This window comes from Thamnophis sirtalis, unplaced genomic scaffold (assembly GCF_051295495.1).
Source record: "Thamnophis sirtalis isolate CommonGarterSnake01/CBP01778 unplaced genomic scaffold, rThaSir2_p1.2 scaffold_5, whole genome shotgun sequence".
In the NCBI taxonomy this organism is placed as follows: Eukaryota; Metazoa; Chordata; class Lepidosauria; order Squamata; family Natricidae; genus Thamnophis; species Thamnophis sirtalis.
In genome coordinates this window covers 73,314,998-73,330,733 of record NW_028261385.1, presented here as the reverse complement: position 1 = coordinate 73,330,733, position 15,736 = coordinate 73,314,998, and the positions used below count along the sequence as shown (strand labels likewise).

Sequence of the window (15,736 nt, the reverse complement as noted above, 5' to 3'; positions counted from 1 at the left end):
GAAAATAGATCTAATCAGCCATATTAAACTGTCCTGTGAGTTTTCATAATTTATCTTTTATCATACAAGATATGTGCAGTATAAAAATTATTTGCATTAATCACAGTGTTTGTTTTTGTTTCTTGTAGCAATATCATTTGATAGCTGGAAAACAACATCTCCAGCTGCTAAGGTAAACATTTAGGGAGATGTTTATAAAAACATGGCTAATAAGTTAATTGATGAATTCAGAATTCTGGATCATTTAACAAACGGTTCCACTGTATGGTTAATAAATGCCTTTTGTTGTATGAGCTCCACCCCCCACCCCACCCCAATGCTGCAATGATCAGAATGGGAAATTCAGAATGGGAAACGGCTGAAGCTTCAATTTACCTGATATTATAAACTTGGCCTGTGAGGGACAAAAGCTTATTTCACACAAGTGATGCTATGTATATGAAAATCAGGAAGTTACATTTTCCCACTTCCTCCCTGGAGGTCTGTTCTGGGAGTCCATTGATTCCATTGATACTCATCAGGGGACTGCCATCTGTGTCTTTCTTTTCGCAATTAATTTTCCTTGTTCTGACTCCATCTCCTCCATCTTGTTTTCCTCTAGATGTGTTTGGAGTCTGTACTTGCCAGAATGCTGGTTGGTACTTTGTGGAGTTGTAGTCTGAAAAACAGCAGACTACAGCAGGCTTCTCTAATTATTGGGAAATTCTTTCTTCTTCTGATAGGTTATCAGAGAACCAGCTGAAGACCAACATTTGAATTATGAGCCATCATTTCATGAAGCAAGGACATCTGCTGCCACTTATGCGTGGAAGACCCCTGGTCTTTGCCACAGAAGTTCTTCCCCAAACCATTACGAGTCAACGAGTCCTAGTGGAAGATGGGCATCTCCCCAACCCAGGTTACCACTCTTAGATAATTAAGTGTTAAGTGTAGCACCAGTTGTCCATCTATCTAGTTTAGAGCATATCCCTGTCACCAGAAATTGACAGCTGCAGTTTCTGCTGCTGCTTGCCTTCATTGGTATCAGTAATAGTCATATAACAATCAAGCTCCATCTCTCTGTCAAGGAAGCCTCAAATTCCCACTTCTTGGTGATAACCTCTGTTACCAGGAAAGAGGCCTATTTCCCTCTCCCTATCACTGCATAGGCTATGGGAACAGTTGTCAAAGAACCACTGTAGTTGTAGAATGGAGTCAGCAATCAGAAGCTCAGTTCAGTGAGGCAGCAGGTCTCTTGATCAGGAGGTTTGTATGTACTGTAGCCTGTTTTGGATGCCTTATATCTTGCTTGCTCATGGCTTCTTGAAAGATCAGTTTTACGACTTATGATTGCATTCAGATCTGGCTTTTTGTGTAGATGCTCACTATACTCTAGTCCTGAAAACCCCTTTCAGCAATCAGTTGATTTATTAGCAAAATCTCATTAAGGTTTTTAAATGTTTATTCCATTTCTCCAAGCATCTTGTACTGTCAGCTCCCATTGTTGCAGCTGCCCAGCAGCTAAGATAATACAGATAAAGACTTAAGCAAGAAATGAAAACAAATGATTGCTTCAACAGAAGAAATAAGGTTGATAAGTAGTCCACATTGCAGTAGAAGTACAGGCAGCAAAGGTTAAAATTAAAAGTAACATTCATGTCCTCCAGAATGCTGTAATTAGGGCTATTTTTGAAGTCTGCTTGGAAACATCCGCTAGCAAGAAATGCAGCCACCAGATTTATTGTATGAGATTTAGAAGCTGCTTGATTTGTATAACTTACACTAAAAACAACAAGAAAATTCTGTGGGTCTTGGCATGCAAACTGCCTGTAAGTAAATATAACTAACAGGATTCCACCTGGATCCTACCCTTGGATCTGGAAGAACACTTAAGACTTGGCTCCCACTCTGATGTTCTGGATCTCTGATGGATATCATTCCATAGGACAGGTGTCACTACAGAGAAAACGAATTTCCTGGATCCCAATAAATGGTGTGGTTGAGTGATAGGATGTGAAGTACACCAGCTCTACCTGGTTTTATCAAACTATAGGAGATGGACAATCCTTCAGATACCTGGCCCTTTTATCTGTTTGAATGGAGTTGTCTACGCTGTTGCTAATGCTTAGCAAAATTCCTGCTGCCCATCTTTTTCTAGACACAGTTCCAAGACCTTTAAAGCTTTCGGAAAGGGATCAGCATTGACTTCATAGCCCTTTTTCACTCTGAATCATCTGTGAATCTCAGATAAGGTGGTGTGCCCTGGCAGAGTGCCACTTTTTCTGTAGTGAATCCAGGAACAGAATCCTTTCGTTTGAGTGTGTCCCGATTCTTAATATTTAGAGATCAGCTAATAGATTTTATTTATCAAATCTATAGTGACCTCGGATGGATTTTTTATATTTTTATTTAGTGGGTCACAAATTGGAATCGTTCTTTTTCATGCTCTCTGTAAAATTTAAATCAAAATTTTGTTGCCAGCTGCCTCAGAGAATTTTGTTAGGGGGAAAGTGTGTATATGTGGTGGGGGGAAGTGCCAATGACTAAACAAGATATATCTATGTACTTGGATGAAGGATGACAATGTCTGGAGTACTTGGCTATTGACAATTTAAAGTGAAAGTCCCAAGTGAAAGTAGTCTGCATTTTCTTTCCTCCTGCTGACTAAAGGATACAATGCAGTGATGCTGATCAGCTTAGATTAAGAAAAATATGAGCGAAGATCTAGGCAAGTCCCATAAACAATTCTGACCTTGTGGTATAAATAGCAAAAAAAAAAAAAATCTGGGAGAATTTCACACATTTGAATCGCTTGGTAAAAGAGGTTCTTTGGGTTCTTAGTCAGCACTTTAGCAAAAGTTTATCTCTGCAGCAAAATAGTGACATTTGCTGTTCAGGTTGTGAGCCCAACTTGCAGAAAACAAAAGTTGAACGTATTCTGCATTCATATTTAGTAGTAAAGAAGGAGGGAGAGCTGTTACTAATGGGGAACCTGTGGAAATGCCAGCAGACTGAAGTCCTTGTGTCATCTGATGGGACCATCTGCCTAAACCAGGGGTGACCAACCTTGCAAATTGAAGACCAATGGAGTTCTACTCTCAGAATTCACCAGGCAGCCATGGCCTAGATCAGTGGTCACCAACCAGTGGTCCACGAGAAAATTTTGGTGGTCCACAGAAAAAATATTTGCATTTTTTAGATAGCATTAAATCTTTTTTTAAAAAAATAAATAAATCATATTATTCGTCCGTGGGATTTAAAATTATGAATGTAGTGGTCCATGAGGTCCAAAAGGTTGGTGACCCCTAGCCTAGACAACAGTATGAGTATTGAGTGTCGGATGTTTTTCAGGCTATACTCCAGCTCCACTTCCAGCTGGGAGGAGATTAATGAGAGAGTGAGGAATCTGCTTACCTCTCCTGAAGCCAGAGAAAGGCTTTCCATTGTGAGTATAACTTTCTTCACTGGGATACTTACTTATTATTTACATGTTTAATTTTTTAACTTATTGCAGGTCGCCTAGAGTTACCTCTTGGTGAGATGGGCAGTGTACACATTAATTAAATAAATACTCTTAGACATTTTACAGAGTAGCAAAATGGCACCCGAGTTACCAGTTTTAACTATCCAAAATGAAGGTGAAAAAGTCATGAAGAAAGCTCATCAATCTGCTTTGATTACGTTGTAATGCCAATTCCCTACATTATATTTCAATTTTCCTCTCAAAAGGAATCGCATTTGCTCCTTGGCAAGATTGGCCTTTGCTGAGATGAGAAATCTGTCTCTGGGCCAAATCACTTGGTATTGCAAGATAGAGGTGGCCTTCTATGTTGAATTCTATGGTAGTGGTGGAGAATGAAACGGAGGAAAAAGATTTCCTTTCATATGGAAAATCAAAAGCAAACTTCTATCCTGGTTTTATGGGTGTCACCATCATCATGAGCCATGGTGGTGCAGTGGTTAGAATGCAGTATTGCAGGCCTATTCTACCAACTGCAGCAGTTCAGTTATCATCGGCTCAAGGTTGACTCAGCCTTCCATCCTTCTGAGGGCGGTAAAATGAGGACCCAGATTGTTGGAGGTAAAATGACTTTATAAACTCTTAAAGAGGACTGTAATCCCTGTGAAGCAGTATATGTGCTTTTGCTATTGCTATCCTCTAAAATATATATATATATATATATATATATATATATATATATATATATATATATATATATATATATATATATATATATATATATATATATATATATATATATATATAGTATTGCTAGCTCTTTATATGAGCAAAAACAACAAAACATGTGATATATTTGATTCAGGCAGATGATGGTAGCTTTCAAGAGTCAAGACTGGAAGTTTGTTCAGCTTAAATAAGGGGAGAGATGGGTCCTGATTTCCTACATATATCATGTATTAAGCAGCTGTTTGTTAAGACTCTACAACTCTTTGTCTGATGAATTCAATTTTTTTTGTTACATTTATATGCTAGCTTTTCCTCCATGGATTGTACTACTGGCAAACTGAATTCCTTGAATGTGGCTATTTGGTAACCAAAATTGTAACAGCTATGCAGAGGGTCAGATAAAAGAGATTTTGGGGAGAAATAAAAGGATAGTAGGAATTTTAAAAAAAGAAGAGGAAAAATATCCTACTGATACCCCTTCCGCCATTCGGGAAAAAAGCTCTTGTTGTCTCTACATAAAATGTTAACTCCCTATTGCAGCAGGGAAAATAGAAATCAGAAGAAAAAGAAAGAAATATCCTAGGAAAGGATTTTCTTGGATTTCTGCCATTCTGACTTTGTATTGCAACTTTTTCTATTCGAATTGAATAAAACTCATTTGGGACAGAGGACTTTGACTAACAGGCAGCAAAAGCAGCAGATTCTTGTTGTTCTATACCTATTCGCAAGCTAGTCTGCTTCCTGCTTCCTAGATGGATAGTTTGGAACATGGTTATTTAGATAATTCACATTTAAATTTTGCCATAAATTGTTGCTAAAAAACACCAACCCCTAGTCAAATGACACTGGTACCCATCGTTGCAAAAAGGCTCATGAGTTGTTTGTGAACCAAGGCTATCTTTAATTTACTGTGGTAGAGCCATTCGCTATAGATTAATGCACAGAATTTGTCTTTGTGGATCTGCTGGTTCTTATAATGTAAACGAGATTGTTCTTCTTACTGGTGTGCCCATTCCTTTGCACAGCTCATTTCTCTTCAGAAATCACATAGATGATTTTATCTCATCTCCATAATCCTCTTGTTATGCTCTGTTTAAATCAGAAAGCTGTTTGCACTCGTATCCAGTGCCCTATGTTGGAAATGCAGATCCATGTGAGTTAACCTACAGTGACATTACTTGCTGTTGTCTCTCTAAAATGATACATACTTGTAATGAACATTAATAGAAATTTATTCTGACCAACAACGTGCAGAGGACAGTGTCACCCATCAGTTCTTCCTGAACATGTAATGATAAGCTGTTTTAATTCTTCCTGTAACAGCTGATATATTTGTTTTTAGTTGGGAACATTTAGCATTGCTGATCACGATGAATGATCCAAGTTAATGGGACAAGTATTTTGCAGGGAGCCACTGATTTTGAGATTGATGATGTCCTTGAAAGAAGGTCCATCTCTTTGAGGAGTTCCCCACACTGTGACTCAACGGAACAGAGATACAGCTTGTAGTTATGGTTGGCAAGGTAGGTTTCTTAAGCAGTCTTGCCTTGGGGGTGGAAGCAATATCATATTTCAGGTAGTTTAAAAAAAATCTCAAGAAGGCTATAAAAGGCACAGTATTATAGCCAGACATATTTCTAATGCACCCATCCTCCAGAACAGTTGGAAAATAAGGAATCACTTCTATGGAGAAAAATGACATTACATGCCAGATTCTTAATATCATTGTTTTCCACAAGAGCATAGAAACACTATTTAGCACTACAAGACAATCTAAAGTCCAAATGCCAACTGAATGGTTAGCACTGCAGGTTAGTCTAAAGCCCAAACGCCAACTGAACCTGACCTTGGATGCTTAATTAAAGTTGTTTAATGGTGTTAACTTTCCTGGGTCTTGGTGGGTCATGCATTCCTGGAAAACATTAAGGTTGAGGGATAGGTGTCTGGATTAGTATGCTCTGATCCTAAGATAAGTTGGTAAGATCCCTAAGATCTAAATTACAACCAATGGTGAAATATCTTATCTATTTGTTTTGCTTTAAGCGTTTTTTATCCTGTCATTCGTAGCTTGCAGCCTTAATTCACAGCAATAACGTCACAGTCTTTTGGAAAATAAAATAAAATAAAATCTATTTTTGTTCAAAGTAGAGTGTTTTTCAATCCCCCCCCCACCTCTAATAATGGTTAATAAATATCTCTTTTGCAGAAAGAATGTCATGGCTTTGAGATACAGCCTGGAAGATTTATTGCTGGCAAGGTCTTCGCTACAAAATGAAGATGATGGAAAGTTCATTATCAGCATGAAGTTATGTCAACATTGATTTGAACACAAGTCACCGCTGTATGGTTGCGTTGATTAAACTGAGGATTTATACATTTTGAAAGGAGTGTAAATATATTGACTTATTAAGGTTGAAGGCATAATCATGCAGATGCACATGCAATTTGAATCATTGTTTCAGGAAGGTTGTGTATTGCTACCTTAAGATGGTACTTAGTGGATTTAAAATTAAACGCCTTACTGAGTTTAGGATAGATTGATAACCAGATATTTTTAGTCATGTCGGTTAAGGAAGTTACTACATAATAAGAGTCTGTCTCAAATATATTTGGATTTAGAAGATAAATTCTACATTTTTGGAGAGGTGCTGGAAGTGCTCAGATATTTAAAGCAGAGATAAGTCCATCACTGGAAGCCTATTCATTACAGTGATGGAAAAGCTGCCAGTGTCACTCTACAGTTGCTTTCCATGCTGTAGAAGATGATTGGGGAAGCCCTAAATTAAGTATGTTCAAAGTTCTTACATTCCTACTAAACACACTGTTGACAAAGAGAGACATTGCATCAGACCCAGAGCTGGAGTAATTATTATCTTTCCCAGTGAAACCAGTCAGATCACACCAATTTTATAGACTTTGAAAGTGGTAGAATCTATTCTACATATCTTCTCCAGTGTTACTAGTATTGTTCTCTCTGCATACCATCTTTTGTACACTTAATTTGGAAATAGCTTAGAATAATTTAAGTTTAATTGGAAAAGCAGCATGGTAGTCTTGCTTCCCACTCAGAAGGTTGAGAGTTCAATCCTAGGGAGTGTTGGATGTTTCTCTTCGTCAGGGTGCAAAGAGAAAATCATCTGCGAACTCCATGTAGGTGTCAGGAAAGGCATCTGGCCAGTAAACAGTCAGCTTCATTCAGTTCCCCTGATTCTTACCCAAATTAAGGGACTGCAGGCCCATAAAAAGAAAAAAAAAGTTTAACTGACTTTAGTTCTGAGTAGACATATGTACTATTAACCAGATGAAATAATAGGGTAGACATTTATAATGTTTGGGTTTGTTTGTTTATTTACATCCCATCTTTATTATTTTTATAAATAACTCAAAGAGGCTATTACTTCTTCCTCTTAATTTTCCTACAAGAGCTTATGGGGTGGTTTGGCTGTGAGAGAATGACTGATCCAAAGTCACCCAGCTGGCTTTCATGGCTAAGGTGGGACTAGAATGCACAGTCTCCCAGTTTCTAGCCTAGTGCCTTTACCATTAAGCCAGACTAGCTCTCTGTTTTGTTTGGTTCCCCCCTCTCCCCCCGCCCCTCAGCCCCCCTGTGCAGCAAAAACCAACATGAATTTTGGAAAGTTCAGAATTAGACATATGACTTCATGTTTCCTTTGGCTTTGCCAGATCCCTGGAGGAGATTTTGTCTCTACAAGAGACAAGACTTGTACTAATGCTCACCCTACAACTTCACTAATAAGTTAAGAGTGCACACGAAAGTTCAGCAAGACATAAACATATGCATAGAGCTGCGGTGGCACATTGGTTAGAGTGCAGTAGTGCAGGCTACTTCTGCTGATCAGTGGTTGCCAGCAGTTCGCCAGATCGAATCTCACCAAGCTCAAGGTTGACTCAGCCTTCCATCCTTCCGAGGTCCGTAAAATGACCCAGATTGTTGGGGGCAATATACCGACTCTGTAAAACTTCTTAGAGAGGGCTGTAAAGCACTGGGAAGCAGTACCTAAGTCTAAGTGCTAGTGCTACAAACCATAATTTTTATTCTTCACTTTATATTTTTAGAGACAATATTGTCTTTTGCTTCATTCACTGGGCTTCATTTCAGATTTGCAAGTATTCATTCAACATTTAAGAATAGCAGTTAGACTTATATAATGCTTCATAGGGCTTTCAGCCCTCTCTAAGCAGTTTACAGAGTCAGCATATTGCCCCCACAGTCTGGGTCCTCATTTCACCCACCTCGGAAGGATGGAAGGCTGAGTCAACCTTGAGCCGGGAGATTTGAACCGCTGAACTGCAGATAACAGTCAGCTGAAGTGGCCTGCAGTACTGCACCCTAACCACTGCGCCACCTCGGCTCATAGAGTTGATTGACAATGATTAAAGTGCCATTAAGTCAGTATCAATCCTTAATAATCACATCAATTTTCTCCCAAGATGATCGGTCACCAACCCAGTATTCAGGTTTTCTAATGGTGCAACAATCACTACTGTAACTGAATTTATCCACCCTTGTATTGGTCATCCTCTTCTTTATCCTTCCTTCCAGTATCAGAAGAGCTGTGGTGGTGCAGTGGTTAAAATGCAGTATTGCAGGCTAACTCTGCATTCCCACTGCCAGAAGTTCGATTCTGATCAGCTCAAGGTTGACTCAGCCTTTCGTCCTTCTGAGGTCTGTAAGAAGGGGGACCCAAAATTTTGGGGGAATATACTGACTCTATAAACCGATTAGGCAAGGCTACAAAGCACTGTGAAGCAGTATATAAGTCCAAGTGTTATTCATATAGCTATCAGAGGATCAGATAATTTGAACCAGGTCATTTGAGCCTTGAGTAAGAATTCTGGGTTTATTTGTTTGTACATCAATTTGATTCCTTAGCTCTTCATGGTATTATCAGGAACCTTCAGTAATCACAAAGTGCCAAAAAAGATGCTTTCTATCCTGCTTCAGAATTTAATTTTTGCCTCTATTGAATGTCAGGAAAAGCATTTTAAAATTTAGAGATAAACTTCATAGCATCTGAATGTTCTCTTCCAAGAGCCTAATTGCTACTATACCAAGAAATATAGTCTGTGGTATACAGTATTTCTTAATTTCTGGTTCCTTTACGTCTGATAATCAATTGTAAAAGACAGAAACTATTCACCATTACAATATCTTCAGTTCTAAGTTTGGCTGCTCCACTTGCTGAATTTAATTTGGTTTTTACATTTAATCTTGATTAACTGTGCCAGCTAAACTATTTTTTCTTTCTTATAAATAACAATAACGGGGGCCTTGGAGGTATTCTAGTCCAACTTTCTGCTCAAGCAGGAGACCGTATACTATTCTGGACAAATGGCTGTCCAATCTCCTCTTAAAAACCTCCAGTGATGGAACACTCACAACTTCTGGAGACAAGCGGTTCCACTGATTAATTGTTCTCATCAGGAAATTTCTTAGTTCTAGGATGGATCTCTCTTTGATAAGTTTCCATCTGTTATTTCATGCCCTGCCCTCAGGTTCTCTGGAGAATAGGTTGACCCCCTCCTTCTTCATAATAGCCCCTCAAATATTGGAAGATCAAGTCACCCATAGTTAGTCCTTTCCCTTTGTTAGACTACACATATTCAGTTCCTGCAACCGTTCATATGTTTTAGCTTCCAGTCCCCTAATCATCATTGTTCTTACTCTATGCTCTGTTTCTAGAGAGCATCTTTTTTGTATCATGATGATCAAAACTGACGCAGTATTCCAAATGTGATTCTACAAGTGCAGTAAAGCATTACATTAACCCTTCACATGATTTTGATGTTATCCCTCTATAAATGCAGTTTAAAGGGACGCTTTGAAACAGAGAGGGGCACTGCCCCCTAGAGTCGGGAATGACTAGCACATATGTGCAAGGGGAACCTTTACCTTTAGATGCAGTCTAGAATTACATTGTCTTTTTTGGTGGTTGCAGCACATTGGTGGCTTATACTTAAGTAGTTGTCCATTAGGACTCCTAGATCTCTCTCACATTTATGGCTGTTTAGCCAGGTACCACCTATTCTATACCCATCAATATGATATTTCTTGCCTCAGTGGTTTTTCCCTCATGGAATTTCATTTTTTATAGGGCCTAGAGTTAGTTCACTTTTCCAGCTCATTGGCATTTTCAGCTGTCTAGAAGCACAGGTTATTGAGTTTCTTTCTCCAATTTTGAAACTAATCCTGCTTTCCTCCATATATGTTGCACGTGTAGTTTGAATAAATAAGGGGAGAGTATATATCTAAGATCTGCTCACTGCAATACAAAAAGAATCCCGAGGAAATTAGAAAGACTGCAGAGAAGAGCAACAAAGATGGTATGGGGCTTGGGGGGCTAAAGAACGGTTAAAGAAACATGGTGTGTTTAGCTTAAAGAAGAAAAGGGAAAAGGAAAACATGATATCAGCCTTTCAATATATGAAGGGATGTCATGGAGCAGAGAATCTGGATTTAGTCTCCCAATCACCTGTCTTACTTACTTGTCCTACTCTAAGACAAGAGCAATAAAACCCTTACAGTGAGAGAGCGAAACTTGAACTAAGCAGGGATTTCCTGAATGTGAGAACTATTAAGCCCTGGAACAGCTTCTCTGTAGTTGAGGTTTTCATTACTAGAGGTTTTTTTAAAAAAAAGATTAGACAGCCATTTGTTCATAATAAAATGAAGATTCCTAAAGTTGGCAAGACCTTCTATTTATTCATTTTTTTATTTATTTGATTTGTCAATCGTTTACAAGATAATAGGTATAAGAATAAACATAAGTATGAATGAAATGGGTATGAATAAATGGGGACAGTAAGACAGGAACAGTAGGCACGATGGTGCGCTTATGCACGGCCCCTTACAGGAATGGGGTGAGCTCAATAGTAGACAATTTAAGGTTAAAGTTTGTGGGATTTGAAGATGTAACAACAGAGTCAGGAAGTGCATTCCAGGCATTGACCACTCTGTTTTTGAAGTCATATTTTCTGCAATCAAGTTTGGAGCGGTTTACATTGATTTTGTATCTGTTGCGTGCTCTTGTATTATTGCGGTTGAAGCTTAAGTAGATTCTGTATCAGTGGTGAAATTCAATTTTTTTTTACTACCCGGTTCTGTGAGTGTGGGGAAGGATATTGCAAAATCTCCTGAGGGAAGGATATTGCAAAATCTCCTGAGGGAAGGATATTGCAAAATCTCCATTCCCACACCATCTGCGGCCAGTCAAAGGTGGTATTTGCCAGTTCTCTGAACTACTCAAAATTTCTGCTACTGGGTCTTCAGAACTTGTCAGAACCTGCTGAATTTCACCCCTGTTCTAGATCCCTTCCAACCCTACATTGGAATGGAATGGGACAGAACAGAATAATTCTTTATTGGCCAAGTGTGATTGGACACACAATGAATTTGTTTCCGGTGCATAAGCTCTCAGTATACATACAAACAACAAAGCATACCAATATGAGTAAGATGTTGGACCTTCCTGAGTTCAGAAATCTTTTAGATTTCCGTTATTCTTTTATGTCTGTTTCCTTCTTCAGTGTTCTTAAAGACTTCGTTGTAATACTGTTTATTTTTTTCTTCTAACAGTTTTCTAAAAAAATATATGTTCTTTTCCAAGGTCTTTGATTTTCTTTGGCTTTGTCTTCTCTCTTAATCTTGGCAATTTCCATAATTGTTCTTTCATCTAACTTGTTCTTTTTGCTTCTTGGTCTTTGGCAGTTGCTTTTTATTTTCATTCTTAAAGGTAAAGGTTCCCCTCACACATATGTGCTAGTCGTTCCCAACTCCAGGGGGCGGTTCCCAACTCTGTTTCAAAGCCGAAGAGCCAGCACTGTGAAGACATCTCCGTGGTCATGTGGCTGGCATGACTAAACGCCAAAGGCGCATGGAACACTGTTACCTTCCCACCTTCCATTCTTACCACTTCTTTTATTCCATTGTTCCCTTTGCCTATCCAATCAGGTTCAGGACTTCAAAGTGATTTCTAATGTTCTTGAAAATGGTAAGTGCGTGCTCAATATCATATTATAAAAGCTGGTTGGTTTTGTTGTTCTGCTTCGCTTTACTTGGAACATGCATATGAATAATTTTTGATCTGTTCCACAAACTTGAATTGAAAACCAAGCCTAGCAACGATATTTGTGTGGTCCATTTCAGTGGGCAGTGTCCATTTTGACTACTACACCGGTAGAATTTATTTAAAAAATAGATTTCTAGAGTTATTGTACTATAGTAGTCTCTACAATTGAGAGGGAGATCAGAAGTTACCTTCTGTTGAAATTGTGCAGCTTGGAGAAGGCTAATTCTTTCCGGCACTTTTCCACAGAACATACTCAAATGAGTCTCTGCCCAATTGAGGGGGTCAAATGCACAAATATTTTAAGAATCACAGTTATGAATAAAAAGTATGTTCAAATAAAAAACACCTGAAGTCTACATTCTTCCATGTCTTCATTCTTGAGAGTATCTCCTCCTATGTTTTAAACCAAACACACAATGATAGGGTGACAAGTGTTTATCAAGTTACAGTTCATTTGAATGCATCTTGAAAAACAGATTACACCCTGGCATCGTAATCCTGGTTTTTTCTAAAAAGAAACATGAGTCACTTTTTCCCTTGGAAAACAAACCATGAGATCTTACAAGTACACCAAAGTAGTCATTCTGACATCACTGATTTACAATTATAACCACTGCAGAGTGAGATGTCTATAAATCCTGTTGAAATTAACAGACTTAAGCACATCTAGTGGCCTAACCTTGATCTATATATCATGTCATTCTCCTTCTATACCAGTGGTGGCAACTTTAAGACTTGTGGACTTCAATTTCCTTGGCTGATTGAGACTTTCTGGGAATTGAAGTCCACAAGTCTTAGAGTTGCCAAAGTTGAAGACCACTAGCCTAGACTATCAACTATGTTTTCCTTTCATGAAATGCACTGACGGGAACAATTAATGTATACCACCGCTATGGAAAATGAATGCCATATCACTCAGCTGTGGCTCAGAGCAAAAGTGGTGGAAAAGAATAGGCTAAGTCCTCCCATTCTGACAACAATATTTGTGTGGCCCATTATTTAGCACTCACCATCCCTGGTCTTGCAGTTTTGGAAGGAAAATTAAAAGGACATTCACTAAAGCATTGGAGGACTTTTACTCTGCAGTTACTTTTACTCTGCTTGAAAAGCTGCAATGTATGCATGCTCTTTCTGATCTGATCTCTCTAAAAAAAGCATTCTAAACCTCTTCACAAAAGTATAGTTTCCAAAGCACTTTGGGAATGAGAATTTTTTAAATTGAGTATAGGCATATTTCATATTTCATATGTAGGATATAAGTTAAAGGAACTGATTTTGCATCAACTGGCAGCTGCTATTTACAATTAAGAAATAATGGATTAATTACTGTATCAAGGACGATAGTATCTTCTGAGATTTAGGCCACAGAGGAAAGAGTTTACTCAGAATTTTAATTCTATTTGTTCAACTTTACTCATGCCAGAAACATGATATGATAATAGTTTTTCTCAACAGCTAAAGAGGGCTTTTAGCTTATTGCCAAGAAGCTCTGCTTTAAATTGGATTCATGTGGGAAGATTTCGAGATTCAGAAAGCGTAACTTCCAGGTAGATTTTGTTTTTGTTTTTTTTTGCAAACAAATAAACAAATCATTTCTGATTCTTTTTGGAAAGGCAACACAATTATTTGAGAACATTAACATTTCAATTTTGGGATGCTTTTGCTCAGAAAACAAAAAAAAATGACCTTGAACTACACAAATGTATTCTTCACAGCAAATTGCTAAGTCAAAATTACGTCTCAACAGTTGGAAGAAGATCAAAGTAATTTTCTCTTAAAATTGCTGTTTTAAACGATTGTTCACCCTTACCACCTTGTAAGAAAATGATTTATACAAATTGGAACTCTAATGGAATGGCAGGCCTCTTTCTTTCCGCTCCGATACTTCACAGTGCACAGACATTGCCATCCCCAATTCATTTCAATCAGCTGAGTTACTTAACCTTGGAAGGAGTAAAATTCCACATCCAAAACTGAACTCGTGATGTACTCCCAGATTTTTAGAATATGCTCTGGGAAGAATCAGAATTATTTTCCTGCTTGCTAATATGAGAATGTTCTTGCACAAATAGGTAACAAGTAGTTGGAACAAAAAGCAACAACAATGTAAACTTTCAAGACTCTACACCACATTGTATAAAAAGATTTTTTTTTAGGATGACATGTTTTTAAGCAATATATTATTCAATTAGAGGATTATCAACTGATGATTCTGTTTTAATTTGTGGGGCTGTGGATTGAGGTACAGATTTTATTTATTTGGCCAAGTCACCATGAGTAAGAACAGCCACAATAATGAAAGGAACAGTGAAAGGAAAAAAATAATGACATGAAAATCCATCTAAGTTTTTGCTAAATTGTTCATTAATCTATAGTTCGGTAACTGTATGGCTCATTCAATTGGACTATGAGTTTGGGAGAGAAATCTGCCTCAAAAATGATCTGCTTAACTAGGTTAACTAAAACATCTTATCAACTACTACTACTAACAAACAAATTATATAGAGGAGAGCAAACATTTGTCACTGAGACAATATACTCCACTTCTGGACCTGTTTTTCCCCCCTGTCCTGTGGGCTAAATTTGGAGGTGTACAGAAAGCAGGAATTGGTAGATGTCAGTAAGGAATGACGTATTATCCCAATTGTGCTACTTTAGATTTTTTTCCCCTCTGTGAGTTTTTAAAAAAATTAAAATTGGGGGTGGGGAAAGAGAGAGGTCCTTTGCAGCAGTGAAAGAACTATATGAAATGGCAACAGCATGGCAGAAACAGCCAGCACACAAAGATGAGTCATTTAAATTAGGGAGAAGATGGCAGTGGCATCTGTAACATTGAATTATTACTTATTAACTTAAAAAATTAAATTGAACAATTTGGATACCAATTAAACCAGAATGGAATATAACAAATAATGATAATATGTTGAAATGGGTATGACAGCCCTATTCACTGGATGAACAGACATTATTCCCTGAGTAGCATTAAGAACATAATGATATAGGGCGGAGGGATTGGCTGGTACCCTTGGCTCACCTAGTCCAGCAGTTTGTTCTTAGAGTGTCTAAGATAGCTCAATAGTCTTCCAGCAGATGGTCTTCAAAGGTAAGCACAACCGCCCTCAAGGCTACATAACCCAAGATTTCCATGAATTGGTCCAATTCTTTTTGGAAACCAGCTATGCTGAATTCCCTTGTGATAGGGAATTCCAAAACTTAATTATTATCAGTTCAGTGGTGGGTTTCAAAAATTGTTCGAACCTACTCTCTGGGTGTGGCCTCCTTTGTGGGAGTGGCTTGTCACCCATGTGATCGGATATGAAGATGCCGACAACACTTGTCAGAACCACCTTAAATTACCTCACACACAGCACTGGCATGCATAAGAATATGATGTAAACTTGTTTTTTAAAAGGCATCTTTGGTTTGCGTTAAAATAACTTCAACACACGCAATGTTCTGATTGCACCACAAACGCAGT

General features: G+C 38.1%; 1 protein-coding gene across 5 annotated transcripts in view; it reads left to right on the top strand.

Annotated features, from left to right (window-relative positions):
* The window catches only part of SPATA6L (spermatogenesis associated 6 like), a 33,488-nt gene extending 26,936 nt beyond the window's left edge, over positions 1-6,552 (top strand). For 4 of the 5 annotated variants that reach the window (XM_087716035.1, XM_087716037.1, XM_087716036.1 and 1 more), the window contains 5 exons: positions 129-172; positions 723-898; positions 3,331-3,424; positions 5,576-5,691; positions 6,375-6,552. In XM_087716035.1, the coding sequence (XP_087572161.1) occupies positions 129-172; positions 723-898; positions 3,331-3,424; positions 5,576-5,677 (416 nt within the window). In that variant the 3' untranslated portion in view covers positions 5,678-5,691; positions 6,375-6,552. The remainder of the gene's footprint in view (positions 1-128; positions 173-722; positions 899-3,330; positions 3,425-5,575; positions 5,692-6,374) is intronic. The other variant, XM_087716034.1, reaches the window with a different exon arrangement.
* Positions 6,553-15,736: the final 9,184 nt, after the last annotated feature.